We start from the raw sequence: 22,645 nt of genomic DNA, 5'->3' as shown, positions 1-22,645 counted from the left end.
AACTAAGTATGTTTTTTACATTTTTTTTCACAATTTATTCGTGGTCAGTTGGCTAGTTTTTAGGAAGGCCGCCCACGCGCAGCTGAGGATCCCCCCCCCCGAGCCCCAACCCCGCCGGCGCTGTTCGCCGACTCCACCAGTTCCTCCTGCGTCCTCTAGGTGTCGCTGTGAGCAACGAGAGCTCAGCCATGTCACTGAGCACAGCGAGCACGGCCCTTCTCTTTTTAATTTTCATCTTTCATTTCATCTGTCATTCAGCACACATAACGACAGTACAAACTATGAAATGAGAAAGCGAAAAGAATAATATAAAATACAGAAACGTGGGAGACTACCGTTTATGTGAAACATCGAACGATTTACAAACGCAAAAAAAGAGGGATTTATGGTTATGAAATTGGGTAGAAAACACATTTAGATTAAGTACAATTGTTTGCTGTCGTCTTTGCAGCAATCGAGGAAGCCAAACAGCACATTTTCCACGGTAATGAGAATGAGGTTTGTGATAAAGAATTTATGTTAATGAATTTTAGCACGTTTTGCCAAAGCGTTACAGTACATAAACGCAGCCAGAATACGTGTAAGACAAAGCGCGGTCTTTCCCGTTACTGGTTAAATAAAAGCACAGTAACATCTGGATGTAAAATGTGTAAAACCAGTTGTATTTTTGTTTCTATACGGAACTTTCAAACGGGACACCTCTTCCCTTGGAACGCAATGTATGTTCGCGGTTTCTACACGGGCTCGATAAAGTGGCGTACCGAGAGCGCATCGAAATATCGAGAACGCAGAACAACAACAAGAACGACAGCACAGTTTCTGCGGTTTTTTTTTTCTTTTGCTCTCCTCTTCGATATTATCTTGTTAAACAGCTGTAGTTATAGGCGTATAAGAACATTTACCATACCGCATACGCGCCAGAAATTGGCGTGAAAACGTTTTGTTCGAAAGAAATCCTCACAACAACAATTATTGAATCATGTCGTCCCCTCTGGAAATGACGGAGCTGTATGACAACGCGTTGCTCGGCATTTTACAACATGTTGGAAACATACAGAGTTTTCTCCAAGTTTATTTTGGCTTTCTGTACAGAAAGACTGATTTCTACCGTCTGCTTTCCAGCCCCAACGACCGTATGGGTTTCCCCCCGGGGGTGGCCGAGAAGATGGTTCTCAGGGTAACAAGAATGACGCTGGCTTTTTATTAATAATTTTTTTTTATGCCTCAGTTCAGTTTGTAGAGAAATGTGCAAAAGTCCATACTTATTGAGCTGGAGTTTTAAACCAGGTCGCTCGGCGGGGGGGGTGAACCTTGACATTTTGTAACCGTCTTGTGGGGCCTCTTTTTTTTTGCATTTATTTATCAGACGCTTTTCTCCAAAGCAATTTCCAATGTATTCTATGTAGTGTTACCAGCCCACACACCTTATTCACCAGGGTTACTTACATCGCTAGATACACTATTTACTTTTTGGTAATAACCTCTAGCAAATGTTTCCTGATTCTGCTGATCAGACCTATACAGCAGTTAATCACGTATTTTGACCAATTTTTCACTACAACACTTTCAATTAATTTGTAATTTTGGCATGTTTTGCTTGAATGGCCTGCTTCAAATCATGCCACAACATTTCAATGGGATTGAGGTCTGGACTCTGACCTGGGCTTCCTAAAATACAATATTTCTTCTCTTTCAGCCTCTCTGTTGTTGATTTACTGTTGTGTTTTTTGTTGCAAGAAATTCAAGTTTTAAATCACAGACATGCCTTAATTTAAACAGTTTTACAGATTTTCCTGATAGAACCTGGAATTCATTGATTTCTGTGACTGTAAACTATCCAAGCAGTGAGGCAGCTAAGAAGCCCCATTTCATTATACTCCCACCACCGTGGTTCACATGTGGGAAGAGGTTTTTGTGTGGCTGCTCATTCATTGTTCTATTTTTGAAAAACATTGTATTGTGTACTTTTACCAAAAACTTCAACTTTTGTCTCACCTGTCCACAGGCTGTTGTTGCAGAAGTGTCATTCAGGTCATTTTTAGCCTTTTTTTTTTTTTTTTTTTGTTTTGGGTAAACTGTGCCTTCCTCTGTGGTAATCTCCAATGACCATCACTCTTGTTCAGTGTTGTTATGATGAGCATAAGATGAGATGCCTGCGTGTTCTTAGCAGTTATTCTAGCATTATCACTTTTCGAGGATTGTATGCCATACTCTTACATTGATCTTTGTAAGACACCCACTCCCAGTGTGAGTAGCAACAGTGCTAAATTTTTTACATTTATAAACTTTCCGCCTAGCTGTGGACTGATGGTGGTCCGAATCTTTATTAATCCTTTTGTAAACCCTTCCATTCTTACAAGCTTCAACAGCTTTTTTTTTTTTTGAGGTCCTCCCAAATATCTTGTGATTGAGGTGCACTTCACTTCAGGCTATACCATTGCTATACATCTCCCAGTTCTGGCTTTGAATCCGGTTCCATCTTTATCTATGTGGTGTTTGCATGTTCTTCCCATGTCTGTCCCTTTTACTCCAGATACTCTGGGGGGTTTCTCCTATATTTCTGAAACCAGTGCTTTGATTCATGGATGGTGTTGCATTCCTCCTCAGGACAGCTGATGCTGCCCAGCAATGGACAGCCTTATGCTTTATAGCACTGGCAGTTAATGCTACCATTATTGGATAAGTACTTATAGAGGATTCATGGATTAGATTGGCAATTTGACATGTGGAATGCCTGTTTGAACAGATTTGAAGGGACACTTAAGCATGTTTATAATTTTTCTGCCCTCATTTCTATGTATGCTTTTTTCATCTTATGAAAAAAATATCTCTTTGGCCAGACTTTCAAGGTATTTGAGCACATGGCAGCACAGGACAGAGTACGGGAAGCAGAGCAGAGAGAACAGGAGACAGCCCCCCCTGCCATCCAGGAGTTGGAGGTAGAGTCTGCAAAACAAGAAGGAGAAGCAGTTCAGGAAGAGGAGGTGCAGGTGGCACCCACAAACCCTGTGACAGAGCAGCCCCAGCCTTCAAACCCACAGCCAGCCCACAGCGATGCTGCTCCAGCTTCAGAGCAAAGTGCAGCGGAACAGGGCCCAGAGCCAGCAGATGGTGCATCGTGAGTATTATTGTTTGCTTGGCTGAGCAGTCTTGGACTGCCAGCAGCATGACATCATCTTCATCATCAGTATTAGTCATAGAAAGAGGTGGTAATAATGTTACATTCACTTCATTACTTCGACTTGAATTTCTGGAAGAATTGTACTTTTCAGAATCATTTTTGGCGTCAATGTTACTTTTATTCGATGACATATGCAAAGGAAAAAAATGTAGTTTTACTCAGTTACATTTATTCATTTGGCTGATCCTTTTCTCCAGATTGATTGGATAATTACATTATTTTTCACTATTAATTTTTTTTAAACTTTCTCTTCTTAAGCAAGTTGTACCTTATGCCCCAAACCCAGTACTAACACCAGCTGTCTTCCATGGGTTTCACTGGCCACCATTTATTCTTGTCCAGTCACAGATTACATCTGAATTTGGTCACATCTTCGCTGACATTAGTTTCATTTTGTGAGAATTGAATTTTATGTTTCCCTAAATTGTTTTTAGAATCTTTAAATTGACTTTACCTATTCTGTTAAGTTGGTAACACAAAAAGCTATTTGTTTTACAGAGATGTAAATTGTGTCTGAATAGAACTGTGAAAACTAATTCAGGTAAAATGCTGAAACTCATTTTTTGAATGTTCTTATACCCTGTGTTATGAACATCTGAGTTACATATTTTCCAATATACAAATACTTCCTCATTTATTAATTTTAAATTGCATTTTCCTCACCATTTACTTCTAAAATTTTTCTCACAAAACCACAGTGGTGTGCAACACTAGTCAGCGAATAAACAGAGGTACTTGTCGACTATTATGTGATTGGAAACTGAGAACGACCAGATACTGACAAACATGTTTATGTGGTGTGTGTGTCTCCCTTGTGACCAGTTTTGTACAAGTTAATGATGAGATATGCTCTCAGCTTTTAACATCTAACACTTTATTCTCTATTACACTGGAACTCACCCTTCTGTGTTTCACTCTCCTCATGCGCAGAATAAAACTAAAAATGTGATACATTCTCACTGAAAATGTGCAGAAAAGGTTACTGCAGCGGGTTCTGAATCCTCTGAAGCAAGTGAAATGGCGTATATCTAGGACAGCACTCACAGTTGTGACTGTGTGTTTTTCACAGTGCGGAGGTATATGTGGAAATGAGACGTGGATGTGTCCTAGATATACTCTGTATGCGCAGAAACAACACACCACTGTCTTGCAAATATAAAGCAGAAGTCAGCAGTTTGACCCAAAGGTTCTAGGGGTGTGTTGTAGTGTGTGGTTTTTTTATCCTCCTGTCAATTTAAAGTAGACACACACATACACACTTTCTGAACTGCTTGTCCCATATGGGGTCGCGGGGAACCGGAGCCTACCCGGCAACACAGGGCGTAAGGCCGGAGAGGGAGGGGACACACCCAGGATGGGACGCCAGTCCGTCGCAAGGCACCCCACTTTAATATTTATTTATGCTAACAAAAAATTGGCTCCCTGCCCAGTCTACTCTGTCTCATGCCCAGTGTTTGCAGTGTAAGGGGACACTGAGACCCTGCACCTAAACTCGTTTAGCTCTTTCAAGGTTCCTGCGCTTAAATAGTCACAAACAAAACATGTGCTGTGCAGTGTTTGCGTATACATTTAGCCATTAATGCAAAATGGGACAGCTGGTAGTCAAATGATTAGAGCTAGTGTTTTTGGACGCAAAGGTTGCAGGTTCGAATCCCACCTCCTGCTGTAGTACCCTTGAGCAAGGTACTTACCCTCAGTTGCTCCAGCAAAATTACCCAGCTGTATAAATCTGTAAATAACTGTAGGTAGATTAACATTGTGAGTTGCTTTGGAGAAAAGTGTCAGATAAATGTAGAACAACAGAAGAATAAAGATGAGAACAATTTATTCTGTGGTATAGCCATGATGCACTATGGAGTTAGAAAAATAAAAGCACAAATGGCAGAGGAAGCGGAGAGATGCTGACCTAACACCTCTTCACTAACTGGTGACACTGCCCTACTCATGAGCATAAAGGAGCCTCTGGAGGATGAAATCAGCTACTGCCCCACAGTGCTTTTCGTAATTACCTTTTTTTTAAAAAAAAAAAAACTTACAGAAATTCACACTTGAATGTTAAGTTGAACATTTGTATCTAGCGGTACTGTGACCTGCTGTACTGTGAACACATTTTATTGTAAAACTGCGTTATCCCCTCAGCAGTCTGGTTACTATTGAGTTATCCACCCTAAAAGATATACTGATATATAATTTAAAGCTATATATATTATAGATATAATAAGTGTGTAAGGTTTTACCTTTCTTTGGATTTGGAACATCTGAACTGACTTGTGCTTTTTTATGTTAATGTTAGTTTGTGTCTTATCATGGGACAGTCAGTAGTGTAGAGTTTAGGGACAATGACTTGTAACCTTGAGTCGTCTGACATCCTGATCCTCCCACTGATGTATTGCCTTTGAGAAAGACATTTTTCTTGAGCTGCTATAGTATAAGTACCCTGCTCTTTCAATTGGTAAATGGTGGTAAATCACTGTAGGTAAACGCGTCATCTAAATGGCAAGTGAATGATAAAACTTTATTTAGGCCAGGGGGTAGAACAGTGGTTAGAGCTCACCTTGCAATTGAGAAGACAGGTTTGAATCCCACTTCCTACTGTAGTGCACTTGATCACGGCACTTACCACAAATTGCCCAGCTGTAAAAATGCAGAAAATCAGTGTAAACAGGGTTAGTATACAAACCTAACATTGTAAGTTGCCTTGGACAAAGATATCAGCTAAATATTGGTTAATGAAAATACCTACCTTTTAATTTGTTTTTATTTTGTTTTATTAGGCTGATTAACATTATCTATTGTTTTTACAGCACATTTACACATTTAATTAATTGAAAAAAATGAGTTAAAACTATTTTGTAGCTGTTGACATTTCCAGTGACTCTGGACATTTAAAAGCTTTCTTTGAATTACAGTAACTAAAGAACTTGAAGTTTTCAGACCTGATACCTTTTTACTTTTCCTCAAGTACATTTCTGTCATTATTGATAGGGATTTTTTTATTTTTATTAGCATTACTTGTACTGGAGGACTGTATTTTGTATTCGGACCCCTCCCTCCCCCCACGGTCATATATGTACTTTTATAAGGAAGCACACATGACTTATAATTGACTGGTAAAAATTACTCTGTACAGTTGATTCGGTATCTTGAAATAAATGTTATAAGATTTAGGTTTTTTTGTACTTCTACATGTGTATTATACCTATGTGTGCAACATATTAACCTACTTTTTTGAGATTAACAGGTTGCCTTGTAGTCCAGAAAACCAGGTTTGCTTCATGTGTGGCTGTCATTGGATTTGAGTTTCACTGTAGACTCACCAGCCTCTGATTTACTGCACTGAAGCTGCAGATAAACACTGCATTAATTGAAATGTTTTATCATTCATTGTTATTATTGTTTGCACTTTTGCCAGGAGCCAGATGCAGTTCCAAGCAAACCCAGACAGCTACAACGGTGCTGTCAGAGACAACTACACCTGGTCTCAGGATTACACCGATGTGGAAGTGCGTGTCCACGTGCCTGCCAGCATTGTAAAGGGCAAGCAGGTAGCGTGGACCTTTTAGTACCTTCCTTCTTGGGTTCCAGCTGTCCTGACTTTTTTTACATCAGTATCTTTCACTGACATTATTTGTTGCTTAAGTGTTAGAATTTTTTTTTTTTTTTTTAAAACTTTTTAGTATTTTTACAGATTACTGCCAAAACAGTGTTCTTGATTCTTATGTAATATCAACACATTAACTTTCTTTTTGTTTATGCACCATTTCTGTAAACTGTTGCTGAAATAATGTTGCAAACTCGTCAAAGAACAGTAACACTTTTTGGGCGGAATGAGCTGTATTTCAGTCAAATTAATTTACTCTCTGCAAACTGCTCTGGTGCTGTTCAAGCCGAATTCCGTGAAGTCCTGCAGGCTCCTCTCAGGTTAGGTAGTCTGCCCAGCCCTGGAGGCAAAGGCTGCGTGTGGATTGCTCAGCCCGTCGCATCCTCTTGGGCCCTTTCAGGTCTCTGTAAGCTTGCAGGGCAACAGTGTGCGTGTGGCTGTGAAGGAAGGACTGGGAGAAAGAGTGCTCATCGAGGGTGAGCTCACACACAAGATCAACACTGAGAACTCCCTCTGGAGCTTGGAGCCAGGCCACTGTGTGCTGGTGAGACTGGTCGTCACGCAATGCAACTGGTACACGCTGTCCCTCACACACTCCAGAAATGAGACCGTTGACAAGCCTGAGGAACTGTTACATATGAGACACTATGGTCCACATGCAGACAAATACATTCTAACTACAAACGTGTAAAACTTTCTCTTGCTCTTTCTCTCTCACACATGCTTTCCATTCCCCTCCACATCAGGTAGTGTGTCTCAAGGATAATGTGACAAAGTGACCACTGTCTCAGCTGTGAGAATGCAGTTGTGCAGTGGAGGCTCTAGGTCATTCTGAATCTTGCCTGTACCTCCCTCTTCTCCCCAGCTATCCTTGAACAAGAGCGGAGAGGTGTGGTGGAGTGCTGTGCTGAAGGGTGAGACAGAAATTGACGTGAATCAGATTAACCGGGAGCGTTCTATGGCAACCGTTGATGAAGAGGAGCACGCAGTCCTCGACCGACTCACCTTCGACTACCACCAGAAGCTGCAAGGCCTTCCACAAAGCCATGAGATGGTGAGTGTGTGTGTGTGTGTGTGTGTGTGTGTGTGTGTGTGTGTGTGACAGAGTGACACTTGGATGTTTCAGGACATTGTTAAAGTTGGGTATGTTCCCCTCGTGAAGGAAAATGTCCTCAAACAACGGTAAACACTTAAGTACATTGTGAAGTATTTTTAACTTTATAACCAGTGACAAAGTGCATTACTATAGTGAGTGTTTTTTTATTGTTATTTATAAATGAAATTTACCATCATTCATGATAAATAACTGCTTGTCCAGTGCAGGGATGAGGTGGTGTGGAACCTGTCCCACAAACATACAGACTAGGCTTTTCATATCAGTATTTCTTAATTTCTCTCTTATGACTTACAGTTAACATTTCCAAAATTTCCTATGGTAGAATTCAGAATGATTTATTTAATGAGTTGGAGAGTGTGAAGATCCAATAATGATGTGTGATTCGATGTGAATGTTAGCGGGAATGAGAGATAAACAGTTACTGTATCTATAGGTGATTTCTGGGTTTTGTTTTCATGTGGCCTGTACTTCCTGTGTACCCTGTTTTGGCTGCTGGGGTTTGGTTTTTTGTTGTCTGCTGATAGTTTGTGTGTGTGTATCTGTTACAGAAGGTGCATGAGATGCTGAAGAAGGGCTGGGATGCTGAGGGATCCCCCTTCAAAGGGCAAAAGTTTGACCCCACCATGTTTGACATCCCACCCAGTGCTGTGCAGTTTTGACTGAGATTCACAGGGGGTCCTTCTGAAAAGAATCTGCTGCGGCGTGCACAGTAAAAGGATAACTGAACAAAAACACACACACGTTTAAACTGGGTGCACAACCTCACTACTGTAGTCCACCATTATAAATGACTGTGGATAAATTCACACCTGCCAAAAGCAGGACTGATATTGTGGGAAAAGGACTGAGTTTGGGACATTTTCCTGTATTATTTGTGGCTAATAACCTCTAAATGACCATAAATGTAGGGATATGATGGCAGATTGCTGAATGTTGTTTAGAGGATTTTCATGGAGTAAAATTAATTTCCTTTGAATATTCTGTGTAAGGTGATTTTAGTATGTTTCTACAAATGAACTTTTGTCCCTCAGCCAGAATTGTGAAAATTGACAGGAATCCTTTTCCTCTATTTAGTCCAAGACTCGGTGCTTGCGGTGCACTAAACATCATTTTATGCAATATTAAATTCTTAAACATAAGGTGGACTTGAGGGGGGGGGGGGCTCAAGCTTTTGGGTAGGTTCTGGGTGCCCTTGACCTGCCATCCTCTTCTAAAGATGAGTGTCTATGATTGGGAGATTGTTACCTGGAGAGTGACTGCAGTTCTTGTAATGATGTCTCCCACTGCAGCCTCCAGCTTTAACTGCATTTCTTTTTGTTTCACAGGTTTTCAGTAGTTGAATAAATTAGTAGTGTTGTATTTACACTGGAGTTGACTTATTTATTGGAAAAATCTTTAAAATTGCTTTAAAAAAATTAAAAATTTTCAGTCATTTTAAATGCATGTTTTATAAATTCTGCATGATTTTTTTCAGTCCATTCAGCAGGTTTTTGGTGCACTGGTGTATGATTTGGGTTGAAGTTTAGCAGTCTGATCTGATCCCATGTATAGCTGTTGTTGGGGGTTTGATATCGCTTTGCATTTTTTTCATCCCTTCTCCTCAGGTGACTGTCATTTCATTTTTGTTTTGCGCATCAATGACTAATAAAACATAAAATGCATTCCTTGTCATTTCAAAATAGAAGTCATTGTATTGGTTTCACCTGACAAATTTTGCTCACTTTATGTAGCAGAGCGCTTCATACAAAATACACATCTATGATGGGGAACAAATCAGAGCTTGCATTCCAACTGATTATCAGAGAACTTACAGCTTATACAGTAGGCGAGCTTATGAGCACAATTAGGATGGGACTGTAACACAATCCAAAGTTGGTTTTACCACTACATCATGGTCAATAAAAGCTTAATACAAAACTCCCGCAGTTTATTCACAGGTTATTCTGTAAAAACCTCAGATAAAACTAAACGGAGTATTTCAAACACTTTTCCAAAACATAGCTGCTGTGTTTAAGAACTTATTGCAGAAATATTTTGCTTATTAACATTAAAATTGAGTCTGAAATCAAACATTTCAGGAGCCTTTTATTTAAATGTACAATCGAGCTATCCCATAAATGTTTGTGATGTAGTATGTGGGCACTTTCAGCTTTGTGATGACAATAATGTCAAGAGATGCCTTTATTTATTCCCTAGGCTGGTTCTGTAAAAGTCTGGGATACAGCTACCATCACACCAGTAAATCTTGACAAAAACTGAAGAGCTGCTAAAACTAGTTGCGGCAAGTGACCGGAAAGATAAAGGTGTTGTCTCCACAAAGTTCTGCTGGAGGCCGATTTCTAATTTATCCCATGAACGCGCGACGTTCCTTCATTTTGTTTTATTTTATCACAGGCACTCAGACAACAGCCATGAAGAGTGGAGGCCAGTCGAGTGAACGTGGTCCCACATTCCTACCGCATGGGTGTTTTTGCTGCCCCCTAACGACTGGAGGCGGAAGCGCTGCTCACGTTCCCGCCGCAATAAGCAAATAGTTTATGAAACAGAGTGAAGAAAATACGATCAAAAATGATTCGCATTTTCGAGAATGCGTACATGGAGCGTCCACAGGAGGACCCGCTGTCCTTGGTGTTACTGCATCACTGCATATTCTATTAGCGCGGAGACGGCAGGGTCGTAAATGGTGTTCTAGCAGTTATTGGCCCGACAGCAGTCAGTGTGTGTGGGTCGCCGGAGCGTGTTGTGTTTCTGTAATGACTGTGCTGTGCTGTGCTGTGCTGTACACTCGAGTCTCCTCCCAACGCGTCTGTTAAAAGGACGCGTAACGTCATACGAATAAGGTGCACAGCGCTGACCCGCGGCAGCCGTTCGCGACACCATCTGAGACGCGCGTGGGCTGCGCGGGGCCCCCCGGGGAGCCGCAGTCCGTTCCGGTGGCTGCAGGCGGCCGCTGGCGCGGTGCCACCTTTATACACATTTCACTTATCCATAATCATATGGTATATTATACGTAAATGTATCTATGTTTTTACATTAGTCATTTAGCTGACAGATTATATTATACATATAATACATACATTTAATAGCATGATCCGTTACCTTGTCGTTAATTGTCAAAAAACTATTCCGCTAAAAACATGATGCATTGCTGATTGCAGGGGCGACAGCGCTTCTTACTTTGGTTCAAATAATCTGTGTAATTTTGTTCAATTTATTTGCCGTAGAGCGTGAATCGATGGGATTTTTGAGCGGAAGCGGTAAACGGCTCAAATTTACCCTCCTTCAGGCTTCACGGCGCCGACAAACACACTTTTAAAAAAAAAAAAAGTGGCCGTTTTTAAACGTCTGCCTGATGATGCGATGCCGCGTGTGTCCGTCCGTCCGTCCGTCCTTAGAAGCGCTTGCTGCACTTTACACTTACAGGTTCAAGAAGCGTTACTTCGCCGCGTCGCGCCGCACGTTCGCTTCCACGCGCGGTTATAAAAAGAACTGCGTTTGCGCGCCGATGATGTATGTCGCCTCGCCGAACGGCTGCCCACGCACGAAGTTACAAGGAGCCCCCGATTGGTGGCAATGATGACCCGCGTGTTCGTGCCCGGAGAGGCTCCGAGCCCACAAGTCACACACACACTGTGTGGTGGCGAGCGCGCGCACTGCAAGCAGCGAACACTGAGCAGATCGGATCGGATCAGATCAGCTCGGATCCCCCCCATCAGCCCTCCGCAGCACCGCGGCACGCGCACACTGACAGACACACTGACACGCACGCACGCACGCACGCACACAGAGAGAGGCGCGCGAGCGCGCACACACCTCATCCAGACGTACTTATCGTAGTGTAGCTCGTCGGGAGGCAGAGACGCGATCGAGCCCCGCGGACGGACGGACGGACGGAGACATGGCGACCACGACCTGCACGCGATTTACGGACGAGTACCAGCTGTACGAGGAGCTCGGGAAGTAAGCGCTCGTCCTTCTGTTCTCTCTCTCTGTGTGTGTGTGTGTGTGTGTTGTCGCTCATGCTGCTTCTCACTCAGTCGGTGTCGGATGGAGGTGACGCGGCTGCGGGCTCAGCGCGCTCCACTTTGCACAGTCCGACATACATACATACTATAGCTCTTGAGCTACTGCTGTTCTCGAAATAAATGATAAAACTCGGACTCGCGCGCACGGCGAAACGCGCCCAGAGCTAAAACGACTTTTAACGTGCGCTTTAATGCGCTGCTCGGTGGTGGTGGTGGCGGGACGGGGGGGGGTGACATTTTGAGCTGTCAAGAATCGAAGCGCCTGTTTGGTGTCCCTGTGTGTGTGTGCGCGCGCGCGCGCGCCCGCTCGCCCCCTGACGTTAACGCTGTATTTTCTTGAGCTCCCCGCCCCCGGTTCGCCCCCTTTTCCGCTCTCGGTTCATACGGAAAAGTAACGCGCGAGCGCTGGAACGTCACCGCACGATGCGCGCGAGCGCTCGGCTTCACACTGTGACTGTCGCACGTGGCTGCGGAGAAGTTGTGCGAAGGAGCTAATTTTACTCCGAAACCGGAGCCACGCACGGCGCGCGCAGTGTGTGTAGCGCACACAGGAAGGGGCGAGCGGAGCCCGTGTGTCGGTCGAGCCGTCTCGAGGAGGAGGAGGAGGAGGAGGAGGAAGGAAAACTTCAACTTGGACAAGATGGGGCGACATCGACTGACCTGCGCGCGCCCTTCCCCGCTCGTGCCGCATGTGTGCCCCCCCCCCCCCCCCCCCTTCTGCAGATGACATTTGAGCGAGCAATAAATAATTAAACATATAGCTATATTTGGCAGGTTACGTCGCTATTCGCGACATTTAATTTGTTTCGCTCACAGCTTTGACGCGCGCGCGCGCGCGCCTCGTCCTCTCGCAGTAGCGCGAGCTGAGCGGTTCTTTCCTCGATCTGCGATACAGCGACAGACACGAGGCCTCGAAGTGGATACAGTGTAGCGTTTCCTGTGAAACCTCCGATGTTACTTTTTCTGGGTTACAACCGTGGTCTCCTCACTTCCGTTCTCCACGTGACCGCGCGCGCGACCCCGAGGCTGAACCTTACATAAGCGGCGCTGCCGTCGCCGGACGCGGTTCCGCTCAGTTTGTACTGACGGGGGAGGAAAAAAAAGAAAAAGGGCCGTTCACTCCATGTGCCCCGGGGGTCACGTGACCTGCGAGAAGGAAACGCTTTTGTCGCGGCCTCGCGCCTCCGACTCTACCCGGGCGACGGTGAGCGCGTGCGCGGCCTCCACCTTTGCGGTGTTACCGGCCGCTGACGTCACTCTCGGCTTTGACGAGTGTGCCGGGGGGGGGGGGGGGGGGGGGGGGGGTGCTGCTGAAGAGCGGGCTGCACGTGGCGATCAGCACCGGCCTCCAGGCTGCTCCCTTATGTCTGTGTTACTCTGAGAGCAGAGCTGTAGCTGTAAATGTGGTAATTGCAGGAAGCAAAGGGCCTGCTGTCCTGTGTTCTCTCTCTGTGTGTGTGGGGGGGGGGGGGGGCGTGCCTCCCCACTGATCAAAGGAACCTGAAACATGTTAATTAATAAGTGAATGGGTAAGGCTGATCCCACTACCAAGATGCTGCAATGTTTCGTGGGAGGGGGGGCTTCCTCACTCGATCGCTTTCAAGAGACCCCCCAGATTTGCATGCGGTCCCATTGAGGCGCCTTGGTGTCACACGTTTTCTATTTTGTCCGTAACCGAGGCCTGTCACACTCAAGTGCCGCACTTACAGGAAATGGCTCACGTCTCTTTACCGTGGTAAGAAGAGCAATATTCAGTACGGCGCTGCGGTGTCAGTCCAGAGCGACCCATGTCACTGAAGGAACCCCCAAGCTGAGCTGGGGGGTCATGATGTCAAGAGTGTGTGAGGAGCGCTGAGGTTTCAGCCGTACGGCGAGAACCAGGAGCATGAAAGTTTGTGTCATGAGCCCCACCTTATGGGTTTGGGCTCGCGCGCGCGCACACACACACACACACACACACACACACACACACACACACACACACACAGGACCGCTCCTGTGCTCCAATGAAGGGGGTGCCAGAGTATCTGAATGTGACTGTCATCATTACTGTTCTTATCTTTACTCAGAAGAGATGCATATTGTGGCACCAAGTTGTCACTGGACTGTTTGGTTCTATATTTACATTTACACGTATTTATTTATCAATCACTTTTCTCCAAAGCGACAAAGATCTCATAGAAAATACAATGTGTTTGTTACATTAGGAGAAAGAGACACTTAGATACAGATGTGTGATTAAGTGCAGTTAGTTTGTTTCTTTCCACCATACAAACCAATGTTCATCACACAAGTCGCTTCATGAAACATTATTACATTTATCTCACACTGCAACTCATAATTATTTACCTATTTATACAGCCAGGTAATTTTACAGTAAATACTGTGTTTAAGGATACTACAGCTAGAGGTGGGATTGGAACCTGCGATCAGGGGGTCCAAAGGGAAGCAGCACTAACCACTACATTACCAGCTGCCCTGTGCTAGTTTGGTAATTTACCCTGCTTTCCCGCATTACACTTGGCGACACATACTCCATACTGTGTTTTTGCCCAGATGGCCATGGTGGCGTGAGTCGGTACTCCGTTCTGCCCTTGGGTTGTCGCTCAGTTCCAGCCCCGGCGTTTAGCTCTTACTGACTTGTTTGTGCAGTTTGGAATGTTCTGGAATCTTTTGGAATGATTCTGTGTTGAGACGGTGGAGGTTTCAGAGGGGAGGTGGGTGGGGGTGGAGGGGGTAGTCGATGAATTTGCAGGAAGGTGTTGTCATAGCGATGCAAATGTGCCAGCGTGTTCTACAAATGTCGTGAAAAAAATTAACAGTGAGGTCAGAAACCATTCAGTTTAAGTTCATATTGATTTAAAAACTCCAGGGGGGCTAGTAGTGTAGTGTACTGTAGTGTACTGTAGTGTGGTGTAATGTGGTGTAGTGTAGTGTAGTGTAGTGTGGTGGGACTACAGCCCTTGAACCCATGGGTTATAGGTTCAAATCCCACCTCCAGCTATAATGCTCGTGAGCGAGGTGCTTTCCCTAAATTACTCCAGTAACGTTACCCAGGTGTGTAAATAATTGTAGCTACATTAACATTGTAAGTCACTTTGGGAGGGAAAAGCCTCAGATGAAGGTAAAAACAATGTAACTCTCTGGTATTCAGGGGATTTTTGGGTTTACCTACAGTGTGACTTAGAGGAGAAGATACGGGCCCTTGGAGAGCTCGTCGTGGCTGCAGGGGGTAAGAGGGGCCGATCCCACGGCACAGAGCAATGACACCCCCCCCTTCTCTTGTCTCCGTCCCCACCCTCACGTCATTTAGTGCAGATGTCGCCGATTGAGACACGGTGGTCGCTGGGGGCCCCATTAGACAGACAAACCCATATACCGTGTTACAGCAACAAGGCGAGCTATATTTAGCAGGGCGATGACATCACATTTTATTATCGCTCCCCCAGGAGATTTTATTACGAGTATCGTGGACAAAACATGCTTAGAAAACGTCTGCGCCCGCTGAGAAGTCCTTGGAATGTTGTAATTTCAGTGAGATGAAGCTCATGATCCAAGGCCCGTGATAGGATATGATGTGAGATCACATTATATATATATGTACAATAATATAATAATGTTATAATAGGTAAATAACCACTGACATCATTTTCAAAACACATATGATATGATGTTACATAATATAATACAATAATAGGTAGCTAACCACTCTTACTTTCTGAAACATCTATGATATGATATGATATGAGCCAGATAAACACTGTCGCCCTTTTGAAAACACATATGCGTATAGTGTATCTGTCTATCAGGAATTGGGGTAAAAACAATGTTGTTCACGGTCACTTTTGTGGTCATTCTGTTACCATGTTTGACAAGATGTGTCCAAGAAGAAGATGGAAAAAAAATGTTTTCATCACGGACTCTCATGCGCAGATGAAGATGCCTTTGTTCAGCGTGAAATGTGTTCACGCCTCGGCTAAGGGGGTCCGGGGTCCTAACGCGCTGTGTCTCGTCCCTCTTCCCGCAGGGGGGCCTTTTCGGTGGTGCGCCGCTGCGTCAAGCTGTGCACGGGCCAGGAATACGCTGCAAAAATCATCAACACCAAAAAGTTGTCTGCGAGAGGTAGGTGGAGCCCGAACATGTCATCTTGGGCCACTGGACCGAGCGGGTCTCACCGAGCGCTTGCTAGCCACCGTCGACGGGTTCGAGCGCGTACGAAGGCAGTGCCACCTTCCTCCCTTCCCTCCTTTGTGGGTCGCAGGCGGCACGGTGGCGCAGCGGGTAGCTGCGCTCTTTGGGTCTAGGTTCAAATCCGCATCGGTCTGTGTGGAGTTTGCACGTTCTCCCCGTGTCTCCGTGGGTTCCCCCCGGTTGCTCTGGTTTCCGCCCACACTCCAAAGACATGCCCCTAGCGCGTTCGTGATCGAATACCCCGTCCTCTCCAAGGGGGGACCGCGGGAGCCTCGGCGCCGGGCTGCTGCGCTCCGACGGGTCGAACGTCAACAGCTGCCTGGCTCATTACCCACGAGGCATTGCTCTCGGAACATCTGCCCAAGATGGCCGTGCGGAAGGTCTTTCTGTTTGAGCCACGTCCTCTGCAAACACGTCCATTCATATCTATACATGAAGCACGAAGGAACCGCTGGGCTTCTCCTCCGTTGTGCGGAGGCTCGGCGCAAGTGTGTTCGTGCGTACGAACGTGAGCTCCTGGACAGGAGACGCGTTCTCTTCGCACCTGACAGAATCGATGTGTCGCGGAGTTCTGTCGAGGGAGCGGTGGCATGTACCGCTGGACTTTTTCGAGATCCTCCGCTAACCCAGTTTACGAGCTCGTGTGTTTCTGTTAGTCAGGATCATGCGTATTTGAATCAGGAACACTGAGAGCTGTGCCTCTTAATAATTAAATATGAGCATATATATTTATGTGTGTGTGTGTGTCTGTTTTAACCATCTAGAAAGCACAAAGGTTTTTTGGTTCTGGCCCAGTTGTGGTGGAACGACCCCCCGCCTCCACTCAGAACTGCTGAATCTCTGTCCACATTTAAAAAGGGTCTTAAAACTGACTTCTTCCAGACTCACTTCACTCATCATCTCTTAAGTTCATGTAAGATGTGCATGTTCATGCACCATAACTTTAAGATCATGTCCAGATAACCCTTTACGCAGCAACTCCTGTAATGTAACGTAAATGTTCATATGTATCTCGAAAAAGAAAATTATTACTAGAAAGGTGATCAGGAATTGTCGATATTCTGGTAAAGTTTTATGCAGCTACTCGTGTGATGAACATTGGTTCATATGGTGGAAAGAGACAAACTAACTGCACTTTGGATCTTCCAACCCTGTCAAACTGCAGTATCTTAAAATGAACTGAGATGTAAGAAATCAGTGGACACACAATGGATATATTGTATGTGTATTTATTATGGCATGCATACATATGTACATATACAACTATAGCTACAGTGTTGCTTTAAAGTATGTGACCTCTGTAGGAATGGTCATTATTCTTGTATAAAATATTGAAATAAATATGTAACATGTGTTACTTACAATAATTTACACCCCTGATTCTACTTACCTACTCAGTTTAACCAGTGACACTTGGGCTTCATTTATTTCTACACCTTTACACTGCTTGTGTGTTTCTACTACACACACGATTTCGTCTAAAGTAACTTACGGAATTGGTCATTACGCAGCTATTCTGTTGCATGAGAAACACCGATTCTCATTAAATAACCATTTTGTGGTAAAACTATGGGACGCAAGGGGGTTACCATGCTTTCCAGCAGCACTGTACGTTGAACAATATACAGTTCATACAGCGATGGGCTCTTTATGGTTTCCAGTTTGTCGCTGTGTCTGGAGAGTTCGGGGGTTGGGGGGGCAGGGTCCGTGATTAGAACGCACTTTATCTGCAAAAAAAAAAAAAAAAAAAAAAAAAAGTCAACGCTTTGCGGCGAAGGAGGTTTGAGGCGTTGTGACACCGGCGTCCCGGCAGCCAACTCCGCACCCGACGGCGCACCATTTCCGACGAAGCTCCGATCTCCAGCTCTGCGCTTCTTCTCCCCGCCGACAAGGACGGATGAAGTCATAGTCGGGGCTGCGGCTTTGGAGGGGACCTTGTTGAGTGTTAAACTGTAACACCTGCAGGTTTTACGGGGCTGTAATAGGAGCGCCCCGGGCCGTGGTGTGGATTATGTGGCCGCGCTTTAGGGTGTGTATACAGTAGGCACTGGCTTACCAGTGCGGTGTGTGATGTGTGGGTGTGTGTATGCATCTTTTATGTGTGGCTTTTTTATTTGCGTGTATATATGTGTCATCTGCGGCGTGCATTATTTATGTGTTTATGTGTTGGTGCGTGCGTTGCAGCGCGGAGGGAGGGCAGAGAAGGAGAGCGGGAGGGCGGCGGCTCATCCCGCGCTCGTGTGCGAAAGCAGCCGAGGCACTTGGCAAGCGGTGGCCTCGCGCCTCTGACCCCGCGTGCCTGGAGCACGGGATACTCATCTGACAGGGGGGCCGTGTCTTGCTCCGCCCCTCTCTCCGGGTCGGACGAGCGGAGAGCGTCGCTCGCCGTGTAAGTCACGGTTCGGCGTGTGGCCGCGCCCCTGCAGGCCATAGGCCTCCGTGCACCGCGCCGCCTACGGGCTCCCGATGCCGCTCGCGGGTAAGGGCGTGGACCTCGAATCGGAAGGGTTCGCTAGGATCCCTGCTGTTGTACCCCATTTCAGGGCCTTTCGCCGTTATTTAGGTGGCGCCTTTGTCCAAAGTCACTTACGACGCAAGAGGTGTAACTTTACGGCGATTTACCCATTTGCACAGGGTGGTGTTATTACTGCAGCAATCCGAGATAATTCCCACGCTCAAAGGTACGAGGGCGGGACTGGGGTTCGAACTGGGGAGCTTCGGACTGCAAGGAGGAGCCGCAGTGCCGATCTTACTTGTAGCGAATACAGCTTGAATAAATGCGCCAGGGAAGTTCCAGCTGTATGAATGGGTAAGAGAGATTTCATCAATCGATCAGTCAATCAGTAATCAATCAGTCAGTCAAGCAATCAATCAATCAAAGGTTTATTTGTCAAATGAACGACAATACAGCGTTCAGCAGTGGTTGCCATATGTAATAATAATAATAATAATAATAATAATGTCTGAGGAACCTTTGACCAAAGAATAGACCCAACACACTGACCACCCCCACCCCCACCCCCACCCCCACCCTTCCTCTGTAAAGAGCATCTGTCTCTCTTGAGATGCTCATAAATGGTGCAGTGTTTAGCTTTACCGCGGGAGAATCAGTAGCACAAATGAAACGCTTTGAGCACGTTTCAGCTGTGTGTGAAGCCGTCAGCTTTATTTTTAGCAGTCCGTCTTCCAAGTTTAGTTTGTGAAGACGTTCAAAGTCAAGGGAAAAATATCCGTTTTCGGTTGATGAGTCTGCACTGCGTTTTAACCCTCTTTTTCGCACTGGACAGGAATTATTACAACCGCTGTTTCTGCAACAATCGGTGGAATTTTTTGTCAGGTTATTCGTGTAAACGTTTGGCGAATGGCTGGAAGTGAAACGGTTAACGCCGTCGCCAGCAAGTGGAAACTGGAGCAAATGTGAGGGGGCGGGTTGGGGCGGCTCTTCTACTGGCAGGAAGCACAGCCAATCAGGAAGCAGCTCTGTGCAGATGGCTGGTGCCAAGGGGTGGGGCATGCTCTCAGATGGACTGTCCTAGGATCCAATCAGAAACTGGAGCAGTGTATGGTGGGTTACGATTGGACGGTTTGAGTGCTCAGTGGTAGCTGCAGTGCAGTAGTGGGGTGACCTGGATTTACCCAAAATGTGGTGTCGCACCGTAGTTTTTCGGTAGAAGGCGAGTGTGGCGGCGCCAGCTGAGTTAAGCGCCCGCAGGAATTACGCCCACAGTAATGGTTTGTAAAGAGTGGTAAAAAGTGACGTTGACAGGGCAGGGCGCCTTGGCAGCGTCGCCACTACACGCTTCCCGGAGGCTCAGAAAGCCGTAGCCCAAATCAAACCGTGCCTTTCGTGTGCGTCGCTAATGCTAAGGCAGCCATATGGCGAATGAGTTTACACTGGTGAGGCTGAAGTGAAGAGTTTCATGCTGTGTGTGTCTGTAATGGAATTTTCTAGATTCCGTAGAACCGAAAGAGATTGGCGAGTCCCGACTCGTACCCCCGTCAACTGGCTGCGATCGCTCTAGAGCGTCACACTCTCGAACTGAACTCTAGTCACTCTAGTTCCTCTAGAACTATCTTAAGAGCTCATGGATTCTTCTACACATGGGCCTGTAGGGAGCTGGTGAGGGTACTGTGCTGTACATCTGGGCGGTAATGAGGTGGGGGGTGTGGGTCCTTCATGTTGGACACCCCCAGCTGCCTCCCCCTCTCCCATGAACCTCCTTGTGCACTTAGAAAGAAGGAGCAGGGATTAGGTGTCTTCCTTCAGCTCTTCTGCCTTTTTGCTTTACTTTGCTCAAAAAACCATGGTAACATTAGTGTTAATTACCTCCTCCGCCGCCGCCCCCCCCCCCACCTTCCTCCAGCTGGCATTTTTTCATATCGTAGGGAGTGTCTGAGCCCACCTCAAAGCTGCCGCTCCGGGGAACTCCTCGGTGTGGCGACGGAAAAGCTCACGAGAAAGCTCTAGAATGCGTCACCTGCGGAGCCGTGGCCGCCGAGCCTTGATGCTCAAGATGAGTCCAAACGTTTTAGTCAATTGTTTCCTGGACTAGTAAGTATGTGACGTTTGCTGTGGAGACGTGACGATCTCTGGTAGATACTAGGAGACTGTATCAGACCCGCTCTGGACGGTGCTTTGGACAACAGAGCTCCGTCTTCACGTCCCCATCGCTGCCGTTGACCGCACGAAGACGTAAATCCCTTCTGTTCTCGTTGAATTGGCTGTGGTTTTTCTACAGGCGTCTAAATCCCTGTGGATTGTGGGCGTCTGGCGGCCTTAGCTGTGGTTTGGACTTCTGGAAACCACCGAGCACATGGGCGAGACCCCCGGGAGGGGGCTTACTTGGCCCCGACGAATGGTTTTGCCTGAGAGGCGCTGGTCGTAGAGCTCAAGTACCGCGTGGACGGTGACGGTCCCACATCCACTCAGCTCCCTTCCCATTTTCCACATCAGATGAGTCACGGGCTGTGGATGCGCGGTCTTGCCCCTCTCACCGTTCCCCGCAATCAACTCATCTGTCCACGTCTCTCGTCTCTTCGCTCGTTTCTCCTCCTTTGCTCGCACCCACCCCCCACCCACCAGAACGTCCGTGTTTTTTTGCACGCCAGAGTTTGGTGCTAGCGCTGTCGTTCCACACATCTTCTCACCCGCTGAACACGTTGCTCGCACCCCCCCCCCCCACTGCCCAGGGGGTGTGGGCACATCTTCATCTCTTATTCAGTGATGTGCCTCACAAAGCCTGCAAGAGCCTGGCGATGGCGAGTAACAAGGAGGCGTCGCTGCTCCGCTGGAGAGACCAGACTCTGGCGTTCAGAGCTCCTTCTCCTCGTTTTCTTGTCCCGCTTTTCCTGGTCCCGGTCTTGAGTAGTATGTCTGAGACAAAGGTCCACTCGGTCACAGTGGGTGAGATGGTCCTTGGGTGAAGAGCACGAGTGCAAAAATCATCAGACATCTGCCAAAGGTGTGTCTCCAGCACTGGGCCCTTGTGACCATGCCAAGTACTGCTAGGTAGGATCTCCACGGTTACAGTGTGCTCCCTACTGAATCACATTTTTGTAGAACGCGAGAAGAAGGAACGGACCATTAGAATATGGACAAGTTCAAAAATAGCTGGAGATGAATGATTCATAGGAGGAAAGAGTTTTGTTTCTGGTTATGAAATCAGCGTGTTGTTCTTGTGGGGCAGCGCTGGAGCTCGATGGCGGGAGAGAGTTTGACGGCGATCCAGGACCACCGGTACATTACGGCGACCCCTCGACCCCACAACTTCTCCAGCGAACTGTTTATTATGTGGTTCCGTTGTGCTCTTCTCAACCCTTGTCTCGATGTGACCTCGGGCATTTTGTGTGGGCCAAACATGGGCTGTCCCGAGCTGGTGCCTGTTCCCGAGCCTCGACATGACCAAATTTAGGGTCGAATCAGTGGAAAGAGGACAAGATGTTATTTTTACAGCATCTCCGTTTTTCTGTGGCTAATTTATTTTATTGAGTTAAAGTGTTTTTCTGAAGGGTAAATTTGTCTGTCTGTTCCATACCAGGTTCCCCCACGGATGTGCAAAGATTTTTCATGAACTCACCAGTTCAGGGATTCATTGAATCATCTGGTCATATTATTTAACTCCTTTATTTTATTCTTTTTTCTAGCACTAAGGTTGGTAGACAAGTAAAAAATGAAGTTTTTGGAGCCTGGATTTACACCATCTAGAGCACTCTGATCCATCAGACCAGCGGTGCTTTACAGCCAAAGCGGTCGGGATTCTTGCTCTCGGCGGAATGGCTGGATTAGTGTCTGCAGGGACTCCTTTTCTAGCTTAGCTCCTTCGCTGAGCATCTTAATGGGGATGATAAATAGCTAAATCAACAGCATCCTCATTACTCATCAGCTGGGCGTGTAAATACAGCGGCGAAGTTTGATGGCCTTTTGTCATCTGCTCTCCCTGACTCCAAGATAGCTTCTTCTGCAGTCTTACTTTATCGATGTGTGACGCCGCAGATGACTCCATTCTCTAGTCCCGAGGGGTTTTTCTTTA

General features: G+C 46.2%; 2 protein-coding genes across 16 annotated transcripts in view; both read left to right on the top strand.

Moving 5' to 3' along the window:
• The first annotated feature begins 732 nt into the window (after positions 1–732).
• Positions 733–9,262, top strand: nudcd3 (NudC domain containing 3). Its single transcript, XM_018755648.2, has 6 exons — positions 733–1,177; positions 2,841–3,118; positions 6,594–6,726; positions 7,183–7,326; positions 7,648–7,836; positions 8,448–9,262. The coding sequence occupies exons 1-6, from the start codon at positions 980–982 to the stop codon at positions 8,556–8,558; spliced, it is 1,053 nt and encodes a 350-aa protein (XP_018611164.1). The 5' UTR covers positions 733–979; the 3' UTR covers positions 8,559–9,262.
• Positions 9,263–10,662: 1,400 nt separating this feature from the next.
• camk2b2 (calcium/calmodulin-dependent protein kinase (CaM kinase) II beta 2) overlaps positions 10,663–22,645 on the top strand; it is a 63,756-nt gene continuing 51,773 nt past the window's right edge. For all 15 annotated transcript variants that reach the window (XM_029252703.1, XM_029252701.1, XM_029252698.1 and 12 more), the window contains exons 1-2: positions 10,663–11,859; positions 15,952–16,046. In XM_029252703.1, the coding sequence (XP_029108536.1) occupies positions 11,798–11,859; positions 15,952–16,046 (157 nt within the window). In that variant the 5' untranslated portion in view covers positions 10,663–11,797. The remainder of the gene's footprint in view (positions 11,860–15,951; positions 16,047–22,645) is intronic.

This window comes from Scleropages formosus, chromosome 6 (assembly GCF_900964775.1).
Source record: "Scleropages formosus chromosome 6, fSclFor1.1, whole genome shotgun sequence".
Taxonomy (NCBI): Eukaryota; Metazoa; Chordata; class Actinopteri; order Osteoglossiformes; family Osteoglossidae; genus Scleropages; species Scleropages formosus.
Note: the sequence above shows the minus strand (reverse complement) of the source record. Positions and strands in the feature narration are given on the sequence as shown.

Excerpts from the sequence above, each read along its gene's own strand:
- nudcd3 (XM_018755648.2), top strand. The coding sequence starts at position 980 with ATGTCGTCCCCTCTGGAAATGACGGAGCTGTATGACAACGCGTTGCTC. Across the intron at positions 1,178-2,840 it reads CCGAGAAGATGGTTCTCAGG|ACTTTCAAGGTATTTGAGCA; the intron begins GTAACAAGAATG and ends CTCTTTGGCCAG. Across the intron at positions 3,119-6,593 it reads GAGCCAGCAGATGGTGCATC|GAGCCAGATGCAGTTCCAAG; the intron begins GTGAGTATTATT and ends CACTTTTGCCAG.